Source organism: Lactuca virosa, chromosome 4, assembly GCF_052849685.1.
Source record: "Lactuca virosa cultivar CGN04683 chromosome 4, Lactuca_virosa_CGN04683_v6, whole genome shotgun sequence".
Lineage (NCBI taxonomy): Eukaryota > Viridiplantae > Streptophyta > Magnoliopsida > Asterales > Asteraceae > Lactuca > Lactuca virosa.
In genome coordinates this window covers 523,500,018-523,527,910 of record NC_136429.1, presented here as the reverse complement: position 1 = coordinate 523,527,910, position 27,893 = coordinate 523,500,018, and the positions used below count along the sequence as shown (strand labels likewise).

At 35.5% G+C, this 27,893-nt stretch overlaps 2 protein-coding genes across 2 annotated transcripts; one reads left to right on the top strand and one right to left on the bottom strand.

Moving 5' to 3' along the window:
* Window positions 1-691: 691 nt before the first annotated feature.
* On the bottom strand, window positions 692-1,138 carry LOC145107118 (receptor-like protein EIX2). The gene has a single exon (XM_079043985.1). It carries the CDS (start codon window positions 1,136-1,138, stop codon window positions 692-694), a length of 447 nt encoding a protein of 148 aa, XP_078900111.1.
* An 18,958-nt stretch (window positions 1,139-20,096) lies between these two features.
* Window positions 20,097-24,115, top strand: LOC145109470 (xyloglucan glycosyltransferase 4-like). Its single transcript, XM_079046634.1, has 4 exons — window positions 20,097-21,155; window positions 21,264-21,572; window positions 22,047-22,451; window positions 23,209-24,115. Exons 1-4 carry the CDS (start codon window positions 20,517-20,519, stop codon window positions 23,851-23,853), a joined length of 1,998 nt encoding a protein of 665 aa, XP_078902760.1. The 5' UTR covers window positions 20,097-20,516; the 3' UTR covers window positions 23,854-24,115.
* Window positions 24,116-27,893: the final 3,778 nt, after the last annotated feature.

The following is a 27,893-nucleotide window of genomic DNA, read 5'->3' as shown; positions in this document are numbered from 1 at the left end:
AGACTAGCACTTTCATAGGTTTATTACTTTACTTTGACATGGATCTAAAGTGGTTTGTGAGGCCGATAATTGCGACATTCAGTTTGATTATTTGTTGAAAACATATTATTAATCTGATGTTTAAAGTCAAAATATTTAGATTCAGGAATATGTAGAAGATTGTTATTAGTAATCAGGAAAATGACATAAATGTCCTACAAATTTTTAGGGTTTATCCATTTAGTCCCTAAAATTTTTGTCGGGTTTTATGAGTCCCTAAACTAGGAGATGATCTGCTCTTTTAGTCCATGTCAACCTGTAATAGCCGGTTCAGTGACCTTTTAGACCAAAAAAACTCACATTGTGCCCCTATAAACCAAAAAAATAAGTTCGGTGATCAATTTGTAACATATAATGATTTAAGTGATAGTTATGTTATAAAAAGTGGAAATATTTGATAACTTTACGAAAAGCCTTATATAAATATGGCTATATCTTTCTTTTTTCTTCCGGTTTATTCATCCCAAAACACTTTTACGTGTAAAGTTTCTAAACTTCTGTTTTCATCAAATTTAGATGAACAAAGTTTTAAGAAATATACAGATATAATCTTTGAGAGTATACATTTACTTTTGTTTGTATTTCAAAACCTAGAAAGTAACCAGTAATTTTACTCATAATCATAACAAAGAATTCAAGTGAAAAACTACAATTATGGGATATGACTTACGTACATGGATACGAGAAGAATGAAATTTGCTTTGATCCTCATTTTGTCTAGAAAATGATAATACGCATCTCTACATCGTTTGCTAACAATCAACGTGTCAATCGTGATCCAGAAACCAACAGCCAATCCAACGATCATACATATCACTAGGATCCAATTAGTGTCATCAGGTTTGCCATGATCGTCATTAGCTCCCTTGGTATCATCAGTTTTTTGTCGGCAACCTGGAAGAGGAGCCCCACAAAGTGCATGATTTCTAATGAAACTAAATCCATTGAAGGTTTGAAGCTGATGCCTTGTCGGGATTGTTCCTATAAGAGGGTTGTATGATACGCTCAACAAACTCAAAGCAGTTAACCCAACCAAGCTCAAAGGAATCTTTCCATTAAGATGGATCACAGACAAATCCAAAGATTCAAGTTCTCTCATTTCATCAAAAGTGTTGGGAATGTTTCCTGATAATTGATTTTATGAAAGGGGAAGAGGGTTGTGATCTTCGGTGAGTGTGTGTGACGATCGAGGGTGAAGACGGAAAGAAGAGCAGCGATTGATTTCTTGGGAGGGTACAAAATTGAGTGTGAAACGGCTTTAGAAGAAAAGAATGAGTTTTTTTTTGTACGAATTGATCCCCAAACTTATTTTTTTTTGTTTTATAGGGGCACAATGTGAGTTTTTTTAGTCTAAAATGTCACTGAACCGGCTATTACAGGTTGACAGGGACTAAAAAAGCAGGTCATATCCTAGTTTAGGGACCCATAAAACCTGACAAAAACTTTAGGGACTAAATGAGTAAACCCTAGAAAGTTTGTATAATATATGTCATTTTCCCTAATACTTATTGCCTATGATAAGTATAATATATTTAATTATATAAATGACAAAAAAAAAAAAAAAAAAAAAAAAAAAAAAAACACACACACAAAATAACAATATACTCAACATTTATCATAAAATGATTATTTATGAATATTGACTTTACAAAAATGTAAAACATAACACAAAATGACAATATATTCGACATTTATCATAAAATGATTATTTATGAATATTGACTTTTGCAAAAATAATTTAATTATTAGTAATAATACTTATTGCCTATTGAGAGGATAAATATAATATATTTAATTATATAAATGACAAAAAAAAAACAAAATGACAATATATTCAACATTTATCATAAAATGATTATTTATGACTATTGACTTTACAAAAATGTAAAACATAACACAAAATGACAATATATTCAACATTTATCATAAAATGATTATTTATGAATATTAAAAATAATTTAATTATAGAAAAATTGTTTTCTACAAAAAAAATAGGGAAATCTCCGGAAAAGTCCCAATATTTTACCCTAATTTACGAAAAAGTCCTAAACTAAAATTTGTTTACGAAAAAGTCCCAATTACCGGTAAAAACCACGATTTGGCCCTATTTTCTCGATTTAACGGTTTCATTAATTACCGGGTTTTAATAAAATCTCATTATTTTACCATAATTTAAGAATAAGTCCTAAATTATGGTAAAATAAATGGACTTTAATGAAAATTATGGTAAAATAATGGGACTTTAATGAAACCGGGTAAGTATTGAAACCGACAAACCGGAAAAAAAGGGTCATATCGTCATTTTTTCCGGTAATCGGGACTTTTTCATAAACCAGTTTTAGTTTGATACTTTTTCGTAAATTAGGGTGAAATATTAGGACTTTTCCGAAGATTTCCCAAAAAAATAAAAATAAAAATAAATAAATAAAAATTGTAAATTTCTTACAAAATATTTTATTTTCACCGTATATCTTTTTGATAATATCAATGGATTTTGACTAGTTTGGATTAACTTTAAATTCCACAAACACCTCGTGAGATGCCACTTTTTCATGTAAAATTTGTTTATGTATTCAAACCCCCTCTCACACTTACTTTCAATATTTTATTTTTATAATGGAGTCTATGTTTATGATCCCATCTTTTAGTATATTCTTAGTTTTTTTTCAGCAAAAAAAAATATCAAAGAGGGACTTTTCTTGTAAGAGTGGGTGCCATGGAGGGGGTTTCTTAGTAAAAGAAAATCTTTTGAAGGGTATATTTGGTAATAATGTGTTTGTAATCATCTTCCAAGTGGGGTGCTTGGACCCCTCTTATTACTAGTTGGCTCCACCACTGAGTATCCATACATTATTGCATGCTCAACGACATATTTCGTATAATTAAAAGTATCTTTACACCTCGTGAGATACTACCTTTTTCACGAGATATGTAGAATTTGTTTATGAATTCAAACCCCTCAAGACTAAATAATCACACTTACTTTTAATATTTTTCTTACAATGGAGTCTATGTTTATGATCTCATCTTTTAAGTATCAATACATTATTGCACCTTCGACAACATCTCTAGTCTGACCTTCATGATCGGTGTCAATCTCGTGCAAAATCCATCCATTTTTACATGGTTTTATGTTGTTCATTTCTTTAAGTATCAATACATTAGTGCATCCCCCGCCCCCGCCCCCAAAATGTCCACCTTTCGTACCCCCGCCTCCGCACACGAATCCCCCTTATTACCCCCTCCCCCTCCCTCGATTGATTTGGGGCTGCATTTTTTAGACTACAATAAGTTGTTGTTTTGGCTAAAAGAAGCTACTTTTTAGGTAACAAATGATTATTTATAGAAGAATTTTACATGTTAAAAATAAAAATGTTATGACATCTTAAAAACATTATACTAACGACTTAAAAACATGTTTTTTGTTGAATTTTGGAAGCTCAAAATCATGTTATTGTTTATTATATTTATATAATTAATATATGTAAATATATGTATAATTTATTAACGGGGTCACCATGGGGGTCTCGGGATGGGATTGCCCACCCCTGCCCCCACCCCCGAAATTAAAACGGGGGTTAACCTTGCCCCCTGCCCCCGCCCCCGATTTTTTTAGTAAATACCCCCAAACGGGACTGGGCCCCCACGGGAACGGGATCTCACGAGACTTTTTGACATCCCTACCAACATATACAAACACTTATACAATTGCGTCGCATCGATGTGAGATACATTAACACTCCTCCAGAGATAGAGGCTCAATGATGATAAAACGGGATGTGTTAAGCCATAAGGATACGCCGATTATGATACCATGTAAGGTATATATGGAATATGATATTAACTCTCCAAAGAGCCCTTTTACAGAGAGAATCTTAGACTCCATAAATATCTTACACTTTTGAAAACATATATCATTCCCAAAACAATGTTGGTAAATATGTTATTGAGCAATAAAGCAATTTCAACAACTGAAATTCCTCCAACAAAGTTTGAGAATCCTAGTGGATCATAATTGATGATAAAAGAAAAAAACATGCAAAAGGGGGTACAAGTAGACCTGGCAATTCGTGTATCCATGTCATGAAAAGGTGTGTAACACTCATAAAATTCAAGCCAAATTTAAACTTTTAAAACATTTCAAAACCCATGATCATTACCAAACTTGTTTTCAAAATAGTATATTGTCAGAGTTTTCCCAGAATCAAAACATAAAATCATAAATTGTGAGGAGCGGTACGATCACGCCTTCGCCTTCCCGCGATCATTAGAAGTACCTGAAACAATAATCGATAGATGTAAGCTCGAATGCTTAGTGAGTTACCCCCAAAATACCAACGCCATATAATCATAATCATATCATAATAACATATATGCAAACAACATGCATAATGAGCCTTCAGCCTGACTGGACCGCCTCGCAGGCCTTCAGCCTATCTGGACCGCTCTCCGAGCCTTCGGCACGTCTGGACCGCCTCGCAGGGCCTACAGCCTATCCGGACCGCTCGCCGGTCCTTCGGTCTGACTGACATCCCCTCTTGGGCCTGTAGTCTATCCGGACCACCCTGGGTATGTTGGCCTTCAGCACAAAGCAGGTCCGCCTCAACCCAACCCCAATCAAACAAACATGTGCACATAATATCATACGCTAGCATATATAACAGTCAAACTGATCTAACAGATCATCAATCATAACAACATCCTATAACCAGGATACATACCTAACCGATCACTAACATAGCATCATCCTATATACCAGGATACCGATCTAACCAGGTCACTAAACACAGTATCATCCTATATACCAGGATACCGACCTAACCAGGTCACTAAGCATATCACCATCCTAATTACCAGGATGTAAATCAATAAGGCATAACATACAATAACTCGGATACAAATCCGAAAAGGGTCGGCATTGGTGCCTTAGACCCTGTTGATATAGTGAGGATAATTCACCTCACAAATGTCGCACTGAAGTGATAAGCTCAAACTCTCGAATCACCGACACGAACTCCACCACCTATAGTTACCATAAACCATTTCCATAAATTTCCAAGTTACCAAAATACCCCCAGAGGTCAAACTGGTCAACCCTTGGTCAACGTCAAAGTCAACAGTCAAGGTCAACAGTCTATGTTGACCCGACTCGTCGAGTGCAGTTCACCGACTCGTCGAGTCCTTCCTGAACTCGAGAAGTTGTGAAATCCTTGGTTAACTCGTCGAGTTTCCCTGTAACTCACCGAGTTCATGCGTGTCCAAATGTCGGGGAAACCCTAACTGGCTTGCCGAGTCACCCTACTAACTCGCCGAGTCCATGCAAAAGTCCTTGCACGACAATCTTCATCGGACTCGTCGAGTTGACCCTGCAACTCGTCGATTCCCTTCAGTCTTTTCTCCATTCAGATGCTTTTTAAGCCATTCCAAAGCTCCATAATGTAGATCTAAGCTCCTAGGGCATACTTCTTACGTACAATTGCAAACTTTACGTACATGCAAGGTGCTAATGACTTATATCAAGCTAAAGGAGAGGTTCTAGGCAACGGAATCACACTAGCATGCTAAAGGCTGAGACTTTATGACTGTAAGGGCCAAGATGAGCCTAGATATGAAGTTGTAACTTCAGATCTTGGTTCATCACTCAAAATGTAGCACCAAATGCCCAAAATGGCCCCAAAACTCAAATATAGAAGGATCTAGCTAGAAGAAGATCAAGGTAATGACTTGATACCTTCAAATGATGCTAAACTGAGGTAGACTTCATATCTACACATGTTCCTGGCCTCACACTTCTTGGTCTTCAAGCTCCTTGCAACAAAATCTTCCTTCCAACTTGAAAAATCACACTAAATGAGACACACACACGAATTAGGGTTTCAGAGCTCAAGGGGACGGTGAGGGGAGGCCAAGGGAGGCTAATGATCCTTTAAATAGGGTGTGAAACCCCGGAAATTAGGGTTTCATCCATCAGCTCCTACTCGCCGAGTCCGTTTTCCGACTCGTCGAGTCGGTCACTTAAGACCCGCGACCAAAACCGTGCCTACTCAACGAGTCAGGGCAACCAACTCGTCGAGTCGACCTTAAAAGTTGGAAATACAAGACTGAAAGTTTATACCTGAGAGTCGGGGGGTTACAAGGTGTCAGCCATGAATTTGGCACGATACGATTACACGATGAGAAATAAATGTTATCTCAATTTTCAAGATGTATTCGTGCCGTGTCGTGTCTCTCACAGATTCATGTATTCGTGTCTTGAATTTCCAGGTTTAGGTACAAGTATAGTAAACTAAGGTGTTGTTTGTTTTTTCTAAAAAAACCACTTCTGACCACTTATTGTTGCGTCACACAGCACACGCGCAACACTTGGCCCTTCGCAGTTGTTTGTTTTTCAAGAGACTTTTGACTTAAAAACTGTTGCGTGTGTGCTGTGTGGTGAAACACTTGACCCTTTGCTTCAACCCTCTTCACACCTTACATTAACTTATTGCAGCAGTCAGTAGAGGTTAAAAAACAAACAAACTTTTTATTACATGTTGCATCCGTTTGGTCCCCCTCTTCTGCTACAGAGGGTTGCAGAAGTGGTCCGTGTAGGGTCGAAATATATTGTAAACAGTCGAAGTCTGTTTATTTGTACTCTTCGTATGTTTTGTTCACTTCGTATATTTTGTTATGTATTTGTTAAGGTGTCTTTTGTACGAAGCTTAACGTCTAAGCCTTAGTATTTTTTGTACTTCCTATTTCCTATAAATAGGAGCTGAGCATTAAGTAGATAGTAAGAGTCAGAGAGTGATTGTAATAAGTTCACCCTTTTTACTATCGTTCTGTACTTGTGTTCATCGGAAGTAATTGAGCTGAAACTAGATTATATTTACTTCTTGTGTTCAAATTACATTTGATTAACTCTGATTTGATTTATACTCGATTCATCACTTCATCAATTGGTATCAGAGCAGGAATCATATCTGCGATCTGATTTTCACTCTGATTCAAAAGGTTTTTGAGTCAAATTATGATTCAAAAAGTTTCCGCACCTTTTGAAGTGAAAAGTGTTCTAGATCTTCAGTTGTGATTTGATTCTGCAACTGATTTGTTGAGTCGAGTGTTCTGCTTGATTTTTCTGTTCAATTCAGCAATTTGCATTCAAAATTTCTTTGATTTATCAGAAAAATTCAATCCGTACATCAATGGCGAACTTCAACTTAAACTCAATGACTTCATACTCTCATCTGCTAGGATCTTCAACTAAGATTCCTATTCTCATTCCGGAATACTATGATCAGTGGTCTGATCGTATGCAAGACTACTTGAATGGAATCGATGAAGAGCTTTGGTCATGCATCTCAGGGAGTGTTACTCTTCCGAAAAATCTTCAACCAATTGGATCTTCATCTGGTACTACGAGTGTTGATGCTCAATCTGATCATATGAAGAAACTTGAAAAACGATGCATAAGGGAGCTACACGGTGCATTGTCTCCAGTTGTGTATAACTATGTCAGAAGTTGTACAACTGCAAAAGAAATCTGGAATAATCTCAAAGAAAAGTTTCAAGGAAGCGAGAAGACGAAAATTAATTCAGTTAAGCACTGTTTGATTGAATTAAAAGATTTCAAGCAAAAAGATGGTGAGTCAATTGAAGTTTACTATGATAGGCTGAATGAGTTGATCTATAAATGTCATCGTCATGGCATTACAAGGACAACAATGGAATTCAATTTGACATTCATCATGGGTCTGCGAAAGGAATGGAGGAATGTTACTTTAATGGTGAAAACACAACAGAGTTTCGACACATCATCATTGAATGATTTGTATAATCTGCTAAAGACTCACGAAGGCGAGGTAAATGAAATGGCTAAAGAATCGAAATTAAGCTTGGGTGGACCATTGGCTTTAGTTTCGAAAGTTTCAGAAAAGGAATAGGTTAAAGAAGAGAATTCGGATGAAGAGGGGTTTTTAATGAATTCAGATGATGAGGCAATAGCTTTTTACTCAAGCAACAGAGTTAAAAAGTTTTTCAAGAAACCGCTTAAACCGAAGATGAAGCAGAGTGAGGGAAAAGGAAGTTTCGTGAACAAGTCTGCAGGAGAAGAGAAGAAGAAGTTTGAAAAGAATGTTGAGAAGGTGACTGAGGTTAAGAATGAGAAGAAACTGAAAGGAGATTCGGATGTTGACTGTCATTATTGCAATGGAGCAAATCATCTAGCAAATGATTGTATGCTTCGTAAAAAGGAGGAGAAAAAGAATAGGATAAAGGACGAAGCGTATTATGTAGAGAGATTGGAAGAGGTGCGTTCGAAGGCGAAAAATTTATCATTGCTGGCTAGAGGTGAACAGGAAGAAGAGGGCACATATCAGATCTGGTCTTCCGGATCCGATGATGAAGAGATGCGTAATCCTACGCATGGTGCCATGTTCGCGAAGCTGGAGGAAGATTATGACGAAGAGGTGACTGGTCATTGCTTCATGACCAAAAGTGCTGATAAATCTCCAATGACTACCAAGGTACGTACTATTCTTCAGTCTTTCAATATTCCTTTAAGTGCATATGATTCTGAATTAATTGCTTTTGATGATACTGTTGCTTATTTCGATGCTTTGGTTATCTCTGCTAGCAATGAGGCTAAGAAATCAACTTCTCAGTTGATAGAAGTACAGAAGCAGTTAGATGCCAAGAAAATAAGAATTGAGAGTTTATAATTGCAAATTACAAACATCATGTATGATAGGTATTCTTTAAGCAGTGATGTTAAAATGTTATTAGCTCAAAGAAATATATATTGTAATTCTGCAAAGCGTTTGTATGCGAAATTGACTGCTTTACATCATTCGTCTGATATTAGCAAAGAACAACATAGGAAGTTATTACCTTTTCTTGCTTTCGAAAGAGAGAAAATTGATAGCGTGTCTTATGATTGTGAGAAAACCATAGCAGAATTCGATAAAGTGCCTGATAATCGATTTGTTTATGGTATTGTTAAGATAGATGAATATTTGAATGCTGATGAACTTGTTGAAATTGTGAATGATACCTTAACCAAGAATGAACAAATCAAAATACTCTCAATCCAATTCCGCTGATGTCGATGATAATTCTGATAGTTTCAGCGAAATCAGTGAAATTGAGGAAGAGGAAAGTGTCGATTGTTCACAGTTGTCTGTCATTAATGTCACATCTTAGTCTAAAGGAAAAGAAAAATGTAATGATTCGTTGGTTAAGAATGACACTGACAAACCCTCAACTTCGAAATTTTGTGATTTCGACAATGTGAGTGTCAGAGATAGTCAAACAGATAGTAGTGATAATGAGGATGAAGCCCAAGTTTCGAATGAATCTAAGCCTGACAAATATGTTTCAAACGAACCAACCATTCCACGTGTTGTTGTTGATCAAGTGTTTGGGGACACTGAAAATTTCGACAAAGTTCTGTCTGAAAAAGGAGCCCATTATTTGGAAACAAATCAAGTGGTGTATCCAAATTTCAAGTGTACAGATGATGTTGTTTTTCCAAATCAAGTGTTTGTCACTACTGGAAATGTTGAAAACATTAAACCAGAATTCAACAAAATGGTCGAAAATGACAACAAGAAAACAACAGACGAAGGATTCTTTTCAAATCAAAGCACTGTCGAAAATAATCTAACAAAGAATTCGTATGTTTTTCAAAAACCAATTCTTACTGAATCGAATGATGAGTCTGAAAGTTCTAATTCATCAAATTTTGATTATGATTTAATTTTTGGTGTTCCAGACAGGGCAGCTGATGCTGAAGTAAATGTTGTTGATAATCAAACTCCTGAATCTTCGAAACATACTGATGATTCGACAATAACAACCGATACAACTGATGATGGCGAAAGTATGCTAGATGCTCAAGTGGAGGGGGAGCACTTGAATATTCCTTCAAATGCTGAGGGGGAGCATCCTTTCGAGGGGAAGAAGAGCAGTTTAAATGATGTTGTCGAGGGGGAGCATCAGAATAACAATCATTTCGAGGGGGAGCATGATGAGACCGAAACAATAAATCTTGATCAAAATGATGAATTTCATGATCTAAATGATAATATTTCTGTTGCAGGATCAGAAAATGGAGAGATGTACGAAGATGCACCTTTAGACTTTGATCCATCAATCCACCATTGGAAAAGTGGACAGGCAATCATCCGAAAGAGCAAGTCATTGGAAATTCACAAGATGGAGTTTTGACAAGAGCTCAAATTCGTGCAAAGAATGAGGTATTAAATACTCATCAAGAATTTTGCATGTTTAATGTTTTCATCTCGAAAATTGAACCAAAGACAGTTAAGGTTGCAATGGAACACTCAGATTGGGTTGTTGCAATGCAATCCGAACTGGCTGAGTTTGATAGAAACAAGGTTTGGAGATTAATTCCTAAACCTGAAAATGTTTCGATTGTCGGATTAAAATGGATTTTCAAAAACAAAACCGACAAAGAGGGAAATATTGTACGAAATAAAGCACGATTAGTCGTAAAAGGATATTCGCAACAAGAAGGTATCGATTATGAAGAAACCTTTGCCCCTGTCGCAAGACTCGAGGCTGTTCAAATATTTTTGGCTTATGCAGCTCACAAAGATTTCGATGTTTATCAAATGGATGTGAAATGTGCTTTTCTCAATGGTGAACTCGAAGAAACAGTTTACGTTGAACAACCTCCAGGTTTCATTAACGAAGAATATCCTGATCATGTGTATATTTTAGATAAAGCAGTTTATGGGTTAAAACAAGCACCAAGAGCATGGTATGCAACTCTTACCAGTTTCTTAAAACAATCGAAATTTAAACAAGGATCAATTGACCCCACATTATTTCGAAAGAAAGTTGGGAATCATCTAATGCTTGTTCAAATATATGTCGATGATATTATTTTTGGCTCTACTGACCCTGCTTTGTCTAGTGAATTCGAAAACTTGATGAAAAGCCAATTCGAAATGAGCATGATGGGTAAAATCAATAATTTTCTTGGCTTAAACATTTATCAAAGCAGAGAAGACATTTTCATCAATCAGAAAAAATATACAAGGAATTTGCTCGAAAAATTTGGAATGACAAATAGCACGAAGTTAAGAGTACCAATGACGGTTGGAACAAGGCTATCATCTTCGTTAGAAACGCCTGCAGTTGATCTTACCTTATACAAGAGTATGATAGGTTCATTGCTTTATCTTACTGCAAGTAGACCTGATATCATGTTTTCTGTATGTAATTGAGCTAGGTATCAAGCAAATCCACGAGAACCACACTTAACTGTTGTGGAAAATATCTTTCGTTATCTCAAGGGAACAATTTCGTTAGGATTGTGGTATCCTTCGAAATCAGGATTTTTTATTCAGGCATTTTCAGATGCAGATCTAGGAGGATGTACTTTGGATCGAAAAAGTACAAGTGGTGGATGTCAATTTCTGGATGGAAAGTTGGTTAGTTGGCAGTCGAAGAAGCAAACGTGTGTTTCGATTTCTACTGCTGAAGCTGAATATGTTGCAGCCGCTGCTTGTACTTCACAAATTATTTGGATCCAGAGTCAGTTGCGAGATTATGCCATTAATATGAAAAAGATTCCATTGTACTATGATTCACAAAGTGCTATACGCATTTGTCATAATCCAGTACAACATTCGAAAACAAAACATATTGCTCTTCATTATCATTTTATCAAAGATCATGTTGAAGATGGCAACATTGAAGTCCATTTTGTAAAAACAACTGATCAGCTTGCTGATATTTTTACAAAAGCTTTGGATGAAAAATCATTTGTTCGAATTTTGACAGGTTTGGGAATGATCGAAGCAAGTTCAGTTCCAGGAATAATTTCGAATGTATGACAAAGAAGTGTTATACAAATGTGTCGATTCAGAGTCCATAATAGTTCATTCAGAGGCTGATAGTATTAACCATTCAGAGGTTACTGTTCACATTCAGCGCTTCGACACGCTTCGAATTCGACACATTGCGGATTTTGGTTTTGGGGTACAAATTTTCGTTAGTTTGTCAAATTTTCGTTAGTTTTTCAAATTTTCGTTAGTTTAACAAATTTTCGTTAGTTTTTCAAATTTTCGTTAGTTTGTAAAAACAATTTCGGTAGTCAGTCACAAATTTTTCGTTAGTTAGTAAAATAGCTTTATTTTCGAAAAATCAAAAACTACAAAAAGATTTTATTTTTGTATTGTCGTTTTATTTTCGAAAAATAAAAATAAAAAAAAAACTTCAAAAAGATTTTATTTTCGAAAAATCAAAAATTCCAAAAAGATTTTCTTTTGTTAATTGTTTTCTTTTTCGAAAAACTTACAAAAACACAAAAATATTTTCTTTATTCTCGAAAAATCAAAAATATCAAAAAGATTTTTGTTATTTTGTTCTTTGTCTTTCCTTTGTGCAGATTTAACGAAAGTTTGACAAGGGGCATGCTTGTGTTTCTATGGGAAGGTACAATTTCGACAACTTTATACTAGTTAGACTGTCCCTAGAAGCATGTTGCAGCATGTCGACCCAAGCCTCTATTGACTTAATGTGTGATTTCGAAAGCCTTAGTGAAATTTTTCGTACGAAATTTTTTTCCCAATCAGGCTTGCATTCACATTAGTCTCCTAAGCTACCTTAATCTTCTCAAATGTGTTAAGAGTTGTCTGTTTGGTCCAATCATAACAGAGGTACAATTGATTTCGTGAACCAATCTTTTTTATCTCAAAATTCTAACACATTTCACACACAATGACATATGTCCGAGAGGTCATTGATCAAACCAATCATGACTTAGGCATATCAAACTTCTGTGTTAATGATCTAACATCATGAGACCGTGATGAAAGTGAAATCCAACCTTACAAACTCATTTAAGGAATTGACGGGGAACTATGTTCCAGTTTTAACAAAACAGTTGTTTCTACACCATTTTTCGAAACTCCAAATCATATTCAATTCGTTTGAGTGGTCTTTATCAAATATTCGAATCCCACGATATTTGTTACCCAACAAGATCCAGCACACAAATTTTATTGTATTGAATGTGATTTCCGTGTGAGTTTCATTTGCTTTCTAAGTCACATACAAAATAATTCAAAGCATACTTGTCACTGACTACACTGGTCAAACAGGTAATTCCGGTTACAATTACTCACCTTATGTTTAGATTGATATGTAACGAAATTGTAAACCACCCACGAAGCCTTGCAAAAGAAGCCCTTCGATACTTCTCTATAAGTATTCGATTGAAATTCACGGGAACATACACAAACAGTTGATTATCTCTCTTGATAATTAACGAAGCAACCTTTGCCCGGGGTTTATCTGCTTTTGTGTCGAAAATTTGTTTTTCGACATCACAGTTCCAAAATTTTCGTTAATTTGTTTCTTATCTTATCTTTGGCACACTGCACTCACGAAATCCTTGAGGTTCTGAGTACTACCAACTCAGGCTGATGATTTCGAAAGTCTAGCAAATGACTTCGTCTCTAAACCCAAAGACGAAAGAGCTTTACCTCCATCCGAAGGTTTATGACGGTTATACTTCTATTGGGAGAAACGAACGGACTGTTTGACAAGACGTTTTGTATTCAGTCCGGGTTTCAAGGTGATGTGACAGTTACTTTTTGACGCATGGTTACTTTATCGGCAGAGTGGTGCGAGTTTCAAGGTGTCACGTCGGATCTCATTTAATGCTTATCCCGCGTTAAATTCAAATTCCAGGGTTACATATAAAAGGGGATTCAAGGGTTCTTTATCAGTTTACGCTCACAAAAGAAAAATTCTCAAATTGTCTCTGTTCTTCAAAGCTTCAAAACCCTAATCATGGCTGCTCCTGCTGGTGTTGATTATGCATCCCAAACAACTGAAGATATCACTTCCCAACCGATTATGAAGATTCAAAGCACTAATTATCAAGTCGAGGGGGATGTTTCACTGTATCCAGAAGAGTTGAAGATGTTGATTGTCGCATTGAAAAGCTCTGTTCTTTCTACTGCCATGTTCAACTCGTTTGCTGTTCCTCTATGCTGGCTATCCATAGCAGGATCTACTGCATCATACATCAAATCTCTAGATGTAATTACGTTTAATCTGGTAAACGATAAGAAGGTTCGATTATCCAAGAAGTTATTCTGTCAGATTCTTGAAATTCCTAATTCTCCACTGTACACTAATCTTTCGTTTGCTCAAGTCATATATATGTTCAATGAGATGGGTCATCAACCCCCACTCACCAAGATTAGTGATTTCTAGAAGTCTGGACTTCCAAGTATTTGGAATTTCTTATTTGGTATTTTTCTCCGCTGCTTGACTGGTCGCAGTGTTGGATTGGATAAAGGGAGAATGGAAGTGTATGCCATGGTTGCTGGTCTGTACTATGATATTCCAGTTGATTATTCTACTCAAATGTGGAAGGAATTTCATAAAATTGTGGAGAACACCAATGTGGTTCAAGGAATATCTTGTGCAAGATAATGGAGTTTGATTCTTCGTTTTGTCTATGACAAAGAAGGGATTGCAGTACCAGCAGATGAAGAGAAAGCTGATTTCTTGAAGTATCACTTTCCAAAGGAGGTTACAGATAATGATGAAGAGTTTCCCAACATTGCTCGAATTCCTGATGCAATGTTAAAACGTGTTGATATGCTAAATCCTGTTTTGATAGAATATTTGAAGACTATTAATCCTAATGACGAAACTAGAAAATTGTTATAAAAAGAGAATGTTGGTCCTTCTAAGAAATCGAAATGTTCGAAGAAGGATGCAAAGGCTACTCCTGAGAAGCCTGTACAAGAACCCAAGCCAAAGAAGTCTCCAAAAAAACAGTCTACGACAGAGGAACAAGTTTCGCATGTTGTGACAAAGCCTGTTGAGCCTGTTGTTGATGATCAAGATAAGGAAACAATTCCATCGAAGTCTGGTGTGTTTCGAAGAATAAAGCAACAAGTTCGTGGTTCACGAAAGTCTACAGATGGATCTTCTAGGTTTTCTCCTACCATGGTTCGTAAACCACATCTTAATCACCAAGGGGGTCCTTATTCGTGAGGTTCCAGTTCCTGTTTCTCCTTCATCAAAGAAACGAAGAGCTGAAGATGTGGCCAAACATATTTCCAAGAATAAGATAAAGAAACGAAAGTTGGTTCTTCAAGAGGAATCGTCCGAAGGTGAGAAAGTTCCTGGAACACCTGAAGCTACTATTCTCAAATCAACATCAACTCCTGAGCAGACTGAGGTCATACCACCCGAAGTTTCGTTAACCAAGTCAGTTCCTGAGGAGGTTCGAACTTCAGACATCACTACACACGTATCTGATACGAATGTAAATGTCAACATGGGTGAAGGAGATTCGCATAAAGAGGTTTCAGTATCAGTTCCAGGTATTCCTATATTATCTTCCATGGATACTTCTGTTTCATTACCACCTTATATCATCCCTGTTTCGAACACTACAAATTTACCTACTTTTGAGCATGTTATCCAAAATCCATTTACCACACTTTTCTCATCCCAATCCACTGATCCACCCAAACCTATTGATGAACCTGAAACTGATACGGACGAAGGAGGTTTTGGAGGAACTTTCGATGATTTGGAATTTAATGATGAGGAAGAAAATTTTCCAGATCATATGCTAATGTCTATGAAGCAATTCAAGATTCTTAACAAGAAGTTGAATTCGATTATTCAATCTCAAACTGATATAGGGGGGAAGTAAGTCTGTGTCTAGCATGGAAATCGATGGTATGCTCAAAGCTGTCGAAGCCAGACTGATTACCAAATGTTCTGGATTGATTATAGACTCTGAATCACGACTAATGGAGAAGGTGGATCATAATGATAAGAGTAATGAGTTACGGATGAAGTTTCAATCTTCGAATTTTCTGGGCGAAGTTCAAGATTTTCGAAGGATGGCTAAAGAACGACATGTCTTGTTTATTCAAGATGTGAAGAAGGTGCGAGAAGATGTCAACCTCAAGCTTCAAGAACTTCGTGAAGACATGGTGAAAGAGATTGTTATTGTTCAGAAAGATTATGCGTCTCTCAATCAAAAGATGGATATCATTTGTGATGCAGTCACAAAGTTTGTAAAATTGTACGAAAGTTTGAGTCCTCAAATTACTCAACTTTCTACGGATGATAGTCAAAGCTTTGTGGAAGTTCTTCGTTTGTTAAAGGAGTTGACAGAACTTGTGGTCAAGCCTGCTCCATCTTCGATCATTACTCCTGAGTTCTTGTCCCAGAAGTTTATTCAATTTGAAGTTGTTCTGCACAAACAGTTAGCTCCATTGTCCAAAATTTCAAATTTGTTACCAACGGATGCCCCGCCTGTTGTCACAGGGGTGCAAGGGGGAGAAAGAAAGGTTGGTGAGGGAGTTTCGCATGAAGAGGTCAAGGTTGTTGGAAAATTTTTCTCAACGAAAATTCCAACAAAGCCAACTGTTTCTACTGTTGCTCTGGTGACTTCGACAGTAGTAACTACAAAGCCAATTGCCAAAAGCATTGTGATTGATTCTTCTGGTGTAGGTGGTAGTTGTTCAAAACAAACAAATGTTGTTGATGACTTTTCAAAACAAGACAAAGGGAAAACAATTGTTGTGGAGAAGTCAAAAGAAGAAAAGAAAGCAGAAGTCGAAGCTGAAATGGAGAAACAAAGGATGATTCAGAGTATTATGAGACTTCGTGCAAGTGATCCACCTGGAATGAACAAGGGTGATCCAAGCAAGCATTACAATTATGAAACGATCGAAGCGAAAGTTGCATATAATCATATGTATTCCTTTCTGAAGAATCCAAAACAAAGCTATGTTGTTGCTAATTCAGACATGAACCAACTGGATTTCCCTGTGAATGAGATGATGTTCATCATGGCTCAATACAGAATTGCTGAAAAGTTTGATAATGATGATGAATATACGTATATGAAACTTAGGTTTCATGCTGTTTTTGGGAAACTTCCAGAGGAGATTTGGTCTTTGATAAAGATAAAGAAAGTGATCAGTATTACAAGGGATGTTTTATTCGAAAACCTGATGCATAATTTTCGCTTTCATGTTGCAAGGTCAAATGGTCAAATCTGTGATTTCTTTGTAGCAGATTTTCCTTTAATGAACTTGTATGATCTTATACAAGTTGCATTGCTTTTGAAAGATAAGAACGCTTCACATCTTCAAGGAACGGACCCAAAAGTGTTTAGACTTGGTCTTGCCCACATCAAAATATTCATAGATAATTACTATGAGTGTTTGGCCCTAACTGATGTGGAGTTAGCTACTGCGAAGGGGTTGGAAGTGAAAGTTCCAATGGAAGTCCCGAAGACTCAAGCTGAGTTGAAGAAGTTTGCTGATGGGGAGATCTGCTTAAAGCCATTTGGATTGGTCTTCGCAGGAAAGGACAAAAATGGGAAGGCAAAAAGATTTTTGTTCCAGGCAAACGAAGTGGAGAGATACACTACGTCCCAGTATACGAACTTTATTGTTCGTATGAATAACTGTTCGAAAAACAATCTTGGAGATAAGAAGGAATTGAAGAAGATTATCTCATGGTATACAGAGATACAAAGAGTGATATTGTTTGCTGCACAGATTCTCTCAACTTGAGAAGTTCGACTTGTTTACAAAGGGGGAGATTGTAGGGTCGAAATATATTGTAAACAGTCGAAGTCTGTTTATTTGTACTCTACGTATGTTTTGTTCACTTCGTATATTTTGTTATGTATTTGCTAAGGTGTCTTTTGTACGAAGCTTAACGTCTAAGCCTTAGTATTTTTTGTACTTCCTATTTCCTATAAATAGGAGCTGAGCATTAAGTAGATAGTAAGAGTCAGAGAGTGATTGTAATAAGTTCACCCTTTTTACTATCGTTATGTACTTGTGTTCATCGGAAGTAATTGAGCTGAAACCAGATTATAATTACTTCTTGTGTTCAAATTACATTTTATTAACTCTGATTTGATTCATACTCGATTCATCACTTCATCAGTCTGCAGACTTCATACATTTTTGCTTCGAAAAAACAAACGACACCTAATAGTTTTGTTATCTAGATATTACGCTAAATTGTCCTAACACTTTAAATAATCTATACATAACTTGAGAAAAATGTGAAAATAATATATATTGAATCTTTTTGGGGTTTCAGGATACAGTATTCGGATAAAAGTACATTACACTAGCAATTTGGTCATGTAGATATACTACAAACTTGATCTAACATGTTAGATTATATATGCATTACTTGAAATACGTGTAAGGCCTTGTTTGATTTCACTCTGACCGGGTCTGGTCAGAGGTTTTATCTGACTCGGTCCTAGTCTAGCTATTTGATACCAATGTTTGAGCTCTTACTCGGTCCGTAAATGGCTAATGAACGGATGACTGGGACCTGTAAAAAATAAAGTCTGACCGAGACTGAAATCATCTTCTCCCTCATATGCCCTTCTCTTTCGTTTGCCAAGGCTTCCGTTCTTCAGCCTTCCACCTCGTTCCTTTGGGTCTGGCACCTCGCTCCTCCTCCAAAGTGGTAAGCTTTTTCCCGTTTTGACCTAATAAACAGGTTTGCAATTTCCGTCTCTCTATACAGTTGATTCTTTGAAATCGATTTTTTCATATGCTTGAAATCGATTCTTCAATTCTTTGACAGCGCTTATTCAATGTGTTGAAATTGATTTCTAATACGTATGTTGCTTCCTTCTACTTGTATTTGAGACGATTCCCAATAAGCTTAAAGCCCAAGTAATTAATCGATCAATCCTCTTATTTCCCTGAACAGTAATTCTTGAAATCTTCATGAAATTATATATGAACAGTAATTTTGGTGTTGTGGCAGAAGCTTGAAACAATTTGGAATATACACATATCTTTAAACAGAAGATATAGATGCCAACAAACATGGAAAATGACTTACAGGTCTAGGGATCTAAAACCCCAAATGAAACTGAAGAGTGGATAGAATGAAGCTGCAAATATGGTTGCTAGTTGCTCGTTTGGTGTGAGGGAAACAGTCATCAGTCCATAGTTTGTAAAATAGAGAAATGAAAAGAAGTTGATGAAAAATGACAAAATAAATTTAGATGTTGTCCATTAAAATTACACCATGACACAAAAAAAAACCAATTTTTGGAAAATATAAGAGAAGGGCAACATAGTCATTTCCAGCATTCAATATAATCAGTCAGAGCCATAATCAAACGACATGGTTTCAGTCAGAGGCAGTTTCAATCAGAGCTTTGGACCCAGTCAGGCTCTGACTGAGTCAGATCTTACTGGGTCAGAAACTATCAAACAACATGAAATATGTTTAAGATTTCATATGTTTTATACAGTTCCGCGATACAAGATGTGGATAAAGGTATAATAATCTAGTAGTTTGGATAGATATAGTACCACATTTACCAAACATGTTAAATAATCTACGCTCAACTTGAAAAAGAGTGAAAAATAACATATCGTTGAAATGTGTTATATGGTTTTGCGATTTGCAAGGATCCAAGATGCAAAATATAGGTAAAAAGATTGTAAATTATCATTTTGGTTAAGTAGATATAACAGTTTGCATAACAATGTATCGTAAGAGAATTTGATGATAGTTTGTAGAAGGCGCTTATACATATCTGTGTTAAGAAGTTTGAGAGAGGTTTAGTGATGAATTGAGAAAAGATGTCCATATATGTTTGCAGAAATTGAGAAAATGGAACGAATTTCAGTAGAGTTTAATGATACCCTTTAATAAATATTGAAAATGGTCCGATGAGAAAAATGGTCGAATCCTCTTAATAAATATTGAAACGGTCCAACGAGAAAAAGCAAAGACAAATATTCTTTGTGTAGCATATATTATTTTTGTTTATCTATATAATCATGTCATTGTAATAACATAACAAAAAATGTCAATGATGTAAAATAGGCATACTATACATGTTTTATTTCCATAATTACAAGTATCAATCCCGAAAACTAATAATAATCATGATAATATTCCATAAAATTCAAAGAACACAATTAAAATATAATAAAATAATATATTACTATTTATTACGATCTGTGCTATAAATTGCATCCATAGATTTACATATATTGTGTCATAGCACAAGCACATGATTGAGACCAAGATAGAGTTGACCCAAACCTCATGGCATCTTCCTCACTCGTCTATCGAAAAAATTAAACAAATCCTTCCACATTTAAACTTGCAGGCCTCTAATCACCTCCTTGAACCTTCCATTTACATACTACAAAGTACAATCTCTCTTTCTCTCTCTCTAAGATTTTTGTATTTTGACTAGTCAACTTCTGCATCCTTCTATCTTTCTGTACATTCGTCTTTTAAGCTTTCAAGATCCAGATTTCACCGATTCTTTTTCTTTCGTCAGATAAGCTTCTATGATGTCTTAATCTTTGTACCTCTGCAAACCCTTTTGATCTTTCTTTGATTCTTAGATCTTTTGTCTGCAAAATCGCAAAATCCCATCAGGGATTTGTGGATTTAGCTTCAAGAAAATGGCACCAAGTTCTGTGGTAGTCACAATAGACAAACCAAGCAACATCTCGTTAGTAGAAGTCGATGATTCAGAAACATCTGTGTTTCTTGAGAAGCAAAAAACAGCAAGCACGAAACAGTTTTCATGGCTGCTTTTACTCAAAGCTCAAAGAATCCTCTCTTTCTTTCCATGGTTAGCAATGGGGGTTTCCAAGACTTTTGTTTCTGTTAAAAAGCGCATTGCTTTATCAGATTCAAGCAAAGATGAAGTCAAATATAAAGAGAAGATTATGTACAAATTCATAAGAGTATTTCTTGCTATTTCTATTGTCGCTTTGGTTGTTGAAATCATTGCTTATTTACAAAATTGGGATTTGAAACTTATACCATCAGAAGCTATGGGACTTGTACACTTGTCTTACATGTGTTGGATTTCATTCAGAGCTGATTATCTTGCTCCATCCATCACTATGTTGTCTCAATTCTGTGTTTTGCTTTTCATGATTCAATCTCTCGATAGATTCATACTTGGGATTGGGTGTTTTTGGATCAAATTGAAGAAAATCAAGCCAGTGATTGATGATCAATCTTACGACATTGAAGATCCTTCGTCTTTCCCCATGGTTCTTGTTCAGATCCCCATGTGCAATGAAAGAGAGGTACCATTTTACCAAATAATTTAGGGTTTTCCAGTCAAATCTAAGAAAAACCCTTGTTTTTTTATCGATCTCTTTGCTGATTAATTTTCTGGGTTTTGTGTAATGAAGGTGTATCAACAATCAATCGCATCTGCTTGCCAATTGGATTGGCCAAAAGACAGGATTTTGATTCAAGTTTTGGATGATTCAAGCGATGAACTTTTACAGATTTTGATAAGAAACGAAGTGAATTCATGGAAAGAGAAAGGAGTGAACATCATCTACAGACACAGATTCGTTAGAACAGGATACAAAGCTGGAAATCTTCATTCAGCGATGTCTTGTGATTATGTCAAAAACTATGAATTTGTTGCCATTTTAGATGCAGATTTTCAACCTAATCCTGATTTCCTTATACTGACAGTTCCGCACTTTAAGGTAACAAACCTACAACACTATCTTTCACCAATAATTGATCATGGGTATCCACACTTTCCATATTTAGCAACTGTTTTACTTTTTTGTTTTTCCTTTTTTGATGATTAACCCACACATTTAAAGATTTTTTATTTTATTTTTCTAGTCTTCTGTGAGTCTAGGGAAAAAACCTAATGCACCATGTGATCATGGTGTTCATTTGTTCTTTTTTGATTCAAATAAACTCCACAATAACCATATTGTTTCCAAAAAGTGGTTTCCCTAAAGACAAGAAATAACATTTTTTATTTTATTTTTCCTACTCTCCTTTCTTTCTATTACAACTTATCAAGACATTGTGCTTTGAAATATCTAACCCAATGTACATTGTAACATGAAGAAATGAAAGTTAAGACACTATAACAAAAAACAAATCAATAAAAATACGTTGCTATTTCTTACATTATCTATCTTTTTTTTTTGGTGTGATTTTAGGGGAAACCGGATTTGGCTCTTGTTCAAGCAAGGTGGTCATTTGTAAACAAAGATGAAAACTTACTCACAAGACTACAAAACATCAATTTGTGCTTCCATTTTGAAGTTGAACAACAAGTGAATGGACACTTTCTCAATTTCTTTGGGTTCAATGGAACAGCGGGTGTTTGGAGGATTAAAGCTTTGGAAGAATCGGGTGGATGGCTTGAAAGAACAACGGTTGAAGATATGGATATTGCTGTTAGAGCACATTTGAATGGATGGAAGTTTATTTATCTTAATGATGTTAAAGTTCTTTGTGAATTGCCTGAGTCTTATGAAGCTTATAAGAAACAACAACATCGATGGCATTCGGGTCCTATGCAACTTTTTCGTCTTTGCCTTCCTGCTATCCTTTCCTCCAAGGTTCATTTACTAATTCATTATAATCTTTATTCCGACTTTTTTTTTATCACTTCTTCATATTACAAGTTTACAACATTGTACTATGAAAGAATTACCACATCATTGCAGTTTCATCGAAATACAAAGATATATATTTATGGCTATAATTGGGGATAATGATTTAAAAGCCCTTAAGTTTGACGGAAATGTGCAGATTTTAGGTTCCACTAAAACCGGATGTTTGCACCTTTTTTTTTCTTTCAATTTTACCATTTTTGCGGATATATCGAACATTTCTACCAAACTTAAGGGATTTAATGAACCATAAAAGCAAACTTAAGGGCTTTTATGAAACAGAAAAAAGGGTAAAAACAAACATTTCTGCCAAACGTAAGGGCTTTAATGAGCTAGAAATACACAAATGTGTAAATTTGAAAAAAAAAAAAGTTGCAAATATCCGGTTTTAGTGAACCTAAAATCCGCAAAAAGGTAACTCTGTATATTTCTCTCAAAATTAAGGGCTTTTATGTCATTATCCCGCTATAATTAGGTAGATTTTCCAAAATATAATGTCCTACTAAGAAAAAAAGATGGAAATCAGAATGCTATAATTGAGTAGATCTTAGAAGTACAATGCCTTAATAAGAAAAAAAAAATTAAAGTGCAATATTGTAGTAGAAAGATGCCAAAGTAGAATGTTATAATACTTTCATTTCTATTGCATATATATAACACTTGAAGAAACAATATTAACCTTAAAGTTTCAATCTTTTTGCAGATATCAAAGTGGAAAAAGGCAAACATGATCTTCTTGTTCTTTCTTTTACGAAAACTAATTCTACCCTTTTACTCCTTCACCCTCTTCTGTGTGATTCTTCCATTAACAATGTTCATACCCGAAGCCGAATTACCAATTTGGGTCATCTGTTACGTACCTGTGACAATGTCAATCTTAAACATTCTCCCATCACCAAAATCATTCCCATTCTTGATGCCATACTTGTTGTTTGAGAACACAATGTCAGTAACCAAATTCAATGCCATGGTCTCTGGTCTTTTCCAGCTTGGAAGTGCATACGAATGGGTAGTCACTAAGAAATCCGGGAGATCATCGGAATCAGATCTTTTGGCATTTGCAGAAAGGGAATCGAAAAGCTTCAGTGAAGACAAGATTCAGAGACGTTTGTCTGATTCCGGACTTGACATGCTTGGGAAATTGAAGGAACAAGAGATTCCGGTTGTTGTTGTTGAGAAGAAGAAGAACAGGATTTATAGGAAAGAACTTGCACTTGCGTTCCTATTGCTTACTGCTGCTACAAGAAGTCTTTTATCGGCTCATGGAATCCATTTCTATTTCTTGTTGTTTCAAGGGTTGTCGTTTCTTGCTGTTGGGTTGGATTTGATTGGGGAACAGGTAAACTGAAGGAATGAAAGAAAGTGAAGAGTTTGGTGAGATGAATCGGGCGTTGGTACATAAGGAGAGTGTCCAGTTGGATATAGAATGATATATCGGAGTTGGGTTTTTTTGTTTGGGTTATTGTATAATTAATCACACAAGTTTTATTAATTCTTCGATCGTTGTTTAGTTAATAGGAGTTGATACTTACAGGAGGCGATCGTTATATAAAGATTCGTTTGTTTTGAAACTATTACTATAATTTAATAAACTAAATATCGTATTCTAATTCGGATTCTTTAAAGCTCTGTTTGTTTGGCATATAAGTTCAGCTTATTGTAAGGCGACTGTTTGAGATAGCTTCTTGATCATCTTATTGGACTTTTTTCACAAGTTTTTCGAATATTTCCTTGTATCTGTTTTACACAACTTTTCGAAATATACCCTTATATGTCCTATAATACATTTTCCATTTAATTTATCAGCTACATTTTATCGAACACTATTACTTTATCAATTAACTTACTACGTAAAAGCTAGTTTTACAGGTAATTTGCCAAACGAAACCTAAGTTATAATAAATTGATGCCAAATAAATTTAAGGAACAGGAGTAGTCGGAACAAATTTAGAAAAACAAAGTTTCCAAGAACAATAGTTGTCTTTTTGGGGTGAAAGAATCACGGCGTATCTAATAAGGAAGAAGGTAGGTCCTAGGACCTATCTAAAATTTCAATTTCATTTATAATATATATACCACAAAAATTAAGAACTATCTTAAAAAAAAAAAAGATCTACATTGAGTTTGTTTTTTTTTTTTTAAATGTCTTACAAAAACAATTTTAAAAAGAGAAAAAAATAAGTTACAATGGGCAATTATGCTGCTAAATATATAGGGTTAAATATAATATATAGTTTTTATCACTGTTGTAAAAATCCCGGCTAGGTCCCGATTAATCCTTAGGCGCTACTCAATCGACTAAAGGGCGTCGAGCGATTAATCTCTGCAAACATATTGAGTGAAACAATATTAAACGATGAAATTTTAACAGTTTAAATAAGTTCTATCTCAATAGGAAATATTTTAGGTATGATTAGTGTTGTATTAATCATATTAACCTATTTTGTTATGATATTAGTTGTATTTACAAACTTTGATATGATATTAGTCATATTTAATTTTTTTAAAAGTCAACAAATTAGCAATTAATGGTCCCCAATTAATCTCCGCCTAACCGATTAACCTTTAACCCCAATCCACCGACTAGCTAACGCCGAACGTTTTTTACAACCTTGGTTTTTATCAAACAATAAGGTAGTAATGTTTTAATAATCAACTAGTTTTTCATTAAATCGTTTGGCTTTTTTAGTTATATTTCTATTGTTTTTTTTTAATTTTAATCGGTGGTGTCTGATTGGTTTTTTCAGTTATATTTCATTAAATCATACATGACCTGACCCGACCTGACCCCCCACAAGTGTTGTTGATTTTTTATCGGCTTCACTTAATTTGGGAACCACGTGATATTTTGTTCTAGATTTACCACCGGAAAGAATTAATCATTAATCGGATGGTTTATTCTAAATTTTGTAATCTAATAAAGGGTAAATTGCACAAAAGGTCATTATGTTTTTACTTTTTTTTTTGCAATTTTGACAATGTGTTTATTTTTGTTGCATATAAGACACTTATTTTTCAATATGTTGCAATACCCACCAATTAACCGGTTACCCGGTTAACTCATGGTAACCGTCTATATCTCCTTAGGTCCTGCCAAGTCAACGGATGTCAATAACTCCTTTGCCAAATGAGCCTCGCTCATTTTAACTATTCTCAAAACCCTCCATCGTGGACGATCATCTTATTCAAGGCCTAATCTATAAAGGGTTTCTTTATTACTTATAGTAGATTCAAGATTCAAATGAATGTGGTAATGGAGAAGCCAACATTGTCGGATGAAAATCCAATAGAGGAACTAATACCGTCAAATGAAATGCCCATGGATGAAAGGTGCATTTATCATTACTTGACTCGTATCGGAAATTGGCTCCTAGTATGTTTGTGTTGACTTAGTTGGTTTATGGTTCGATCCTTATTGTGTGGACCCGTATTTGGATTTTGTTTATATATAACAAGTACAACTGATTTTGTAGAGTGTGAGTGGTAAGAACAAACATTGAGTGACTCAGAGGATAAAACATTTATGGTTGATGAAGAATTAGCCGACAATGATTCAGATGAACAAACAGGTTCTCGGTAGTTGAAGGTTTTCCATGATATATTTCTTTATGACTTATGTCATGTCCCTGTTAAAAAGGAAAAAGAAATTGTTGCTTATGAAGCAATTAAAGATGATGACATTTTTTATAATGAAAGGGAAATAGATGATGATACAATTCAAGGTGGTACTTGGTTTGGTTTACAAGACCCATCATGGAACCACATATAGAGTAAAAGTTATGCTAATAAAGAGGAATTGTGTTTCTATCTCACGAATCATGCAATTGTCAATTGTTATCAACTTAAGGCGGCAAAATCCTCAATTCAAAGACTTCAAGCCAAATGTGGTTAATTTTGACAAGAAAGATAAAAGTTGTCCCTTTAAACTGTGGCCTTCGTGGATAAATAAAGGAAAATACTTTTCATATTAAGGGACTTGATGAAAACCATACTTGGATTAGTGAGTCTAGGCATGCTACATTGGTGAATCCAAAGTGAATTGCCAAATACTTCCTTAAACAATTGAGTGTCAAGCTAAGAATGAAAGTTAGAAAGTTGAAATATGAAGTTTATATGTGTAGTGCCAAAAGAAAATTTCTATAGGGAAAAAAAGAAAGCATTGGAAATTATAAATGGGAAGCTGATAGAACACTATGCACACGAGATCATCAGATCTAACCCCAGGAGTACAACCAAAGGGGGTATTATAGTCAATCCGGATGTATGCACATAACTTCATAGGGTTTATGTGTATTTCAAGGCAATCAAATATGGGTGGAGTAGGAATTGTGGAAGAGTTATTGGATTAGACAATTGTTTTCTTAAAGGGGAATGCAAAAGTAGCCAACAAATTCTCCTTTTTAGTTAGTCTTAACTGTGGATGCTCTCGGTTTCTAGGCTTTTAAACTAGCGCCAAACCGAGCCTTATACTGTGATTCAAAAGTGTATACACCAAAATCTTTGGTTAAGCTTTAAAGACTACATGTGCACTTGTTCAGTTTATGCATAACATTCGTATCTTTTATACCATCGCATTTTTTAAGGTGTGGTATGTTGGTACCGGGTGGTATCGTGGTAGTGTGTAGCTTAACAACTCCACTACAAATGGTGATGGGTCATATGTGCCTTAAATAAGCATTTTCAGGAGGGGTGTGTCTTGGTTGGGTTAGTTGTATCATCCTGAAGTATGTTTTTCTTGCTAAATACTTGGCCGGGAAACTCTAGTAATCAAATAAGGTGTCCATAATGACTTTTACTTATGGGGTGATGGTGTTAGTTCTTCTATTGACCATTATGTTGACATTGGTATAATTGATGTTCAAACAATGTTTTGAGGTTAATTGTTGTAGTTATGGGTTGAGTGATTGGTGTTGTTTCGATGTTTGGAAAAGTGGGCAACGAAGGTGTTACGGATGTTTGTAACATCTGTGTTTTCAGTTATGGCTTAAAGTTTAAAAAACAGTTTTTCTGGTCCTTACGCGGGGTGTACCCTATGGGTATGTCGGGCGTAGTTCATTAAAGGGTATCGTAGACTCCTTTGAGTACGCAAATCCCAAACCTTAATATTTAAGGTTTAAACCATATTTAAAGGACCTTAAGCCCTTGAGACCTTCCTTACCTTCAGCCTCCACTCCCTTATTCTATCATTGCAAAACCCTGACCCTTAAGAGCTTGTTTTGGACCTTTAGATTGTTCTTGGTGTATTGCAGAATAAGAAGGAGTTCATTATTGCTGATTGGTGGGCTTAGAGCTTGTAGATCCAGAGTTTTCTTTTCATCTGCCAACTTCTGGAGGTATAAATCTCAAACCTTTATGGTTCTATGGTTTAGATATACACTAGGGTTTAGT

Bases quoted from the DNA above. Each gene is read 5' to 3' on its own strand.
- LOC145107118 (XM_079043985.1), bottom strand. From the start codon at position 1,138: ATGAGAGAACTTGAATCTTTGGATTTGTCTGTGATCCATCTTAATGGA.
- LOC145109470 (XM_079046634.1), top strand. From the start codon at position 20,517: ATGGCACCAAGTTCTGTGGTAGTCACAATAGACAAACCAAGCAACATC. The intron at 21,156-21,263 runs GTACCATTTTAC...TGTGTAATGAAG, and splicing joins CCATGTGCAATGAAAGAGAG to GTGTATCAACAATCAATCGC. The intron at 21,573-22,046 runs GTAACAAACCTA...GTGTGATTTTAG, and splicing joins TGACAGTTCCGCACTTTAAG to GGGAAACCGGATTTGGCTCT.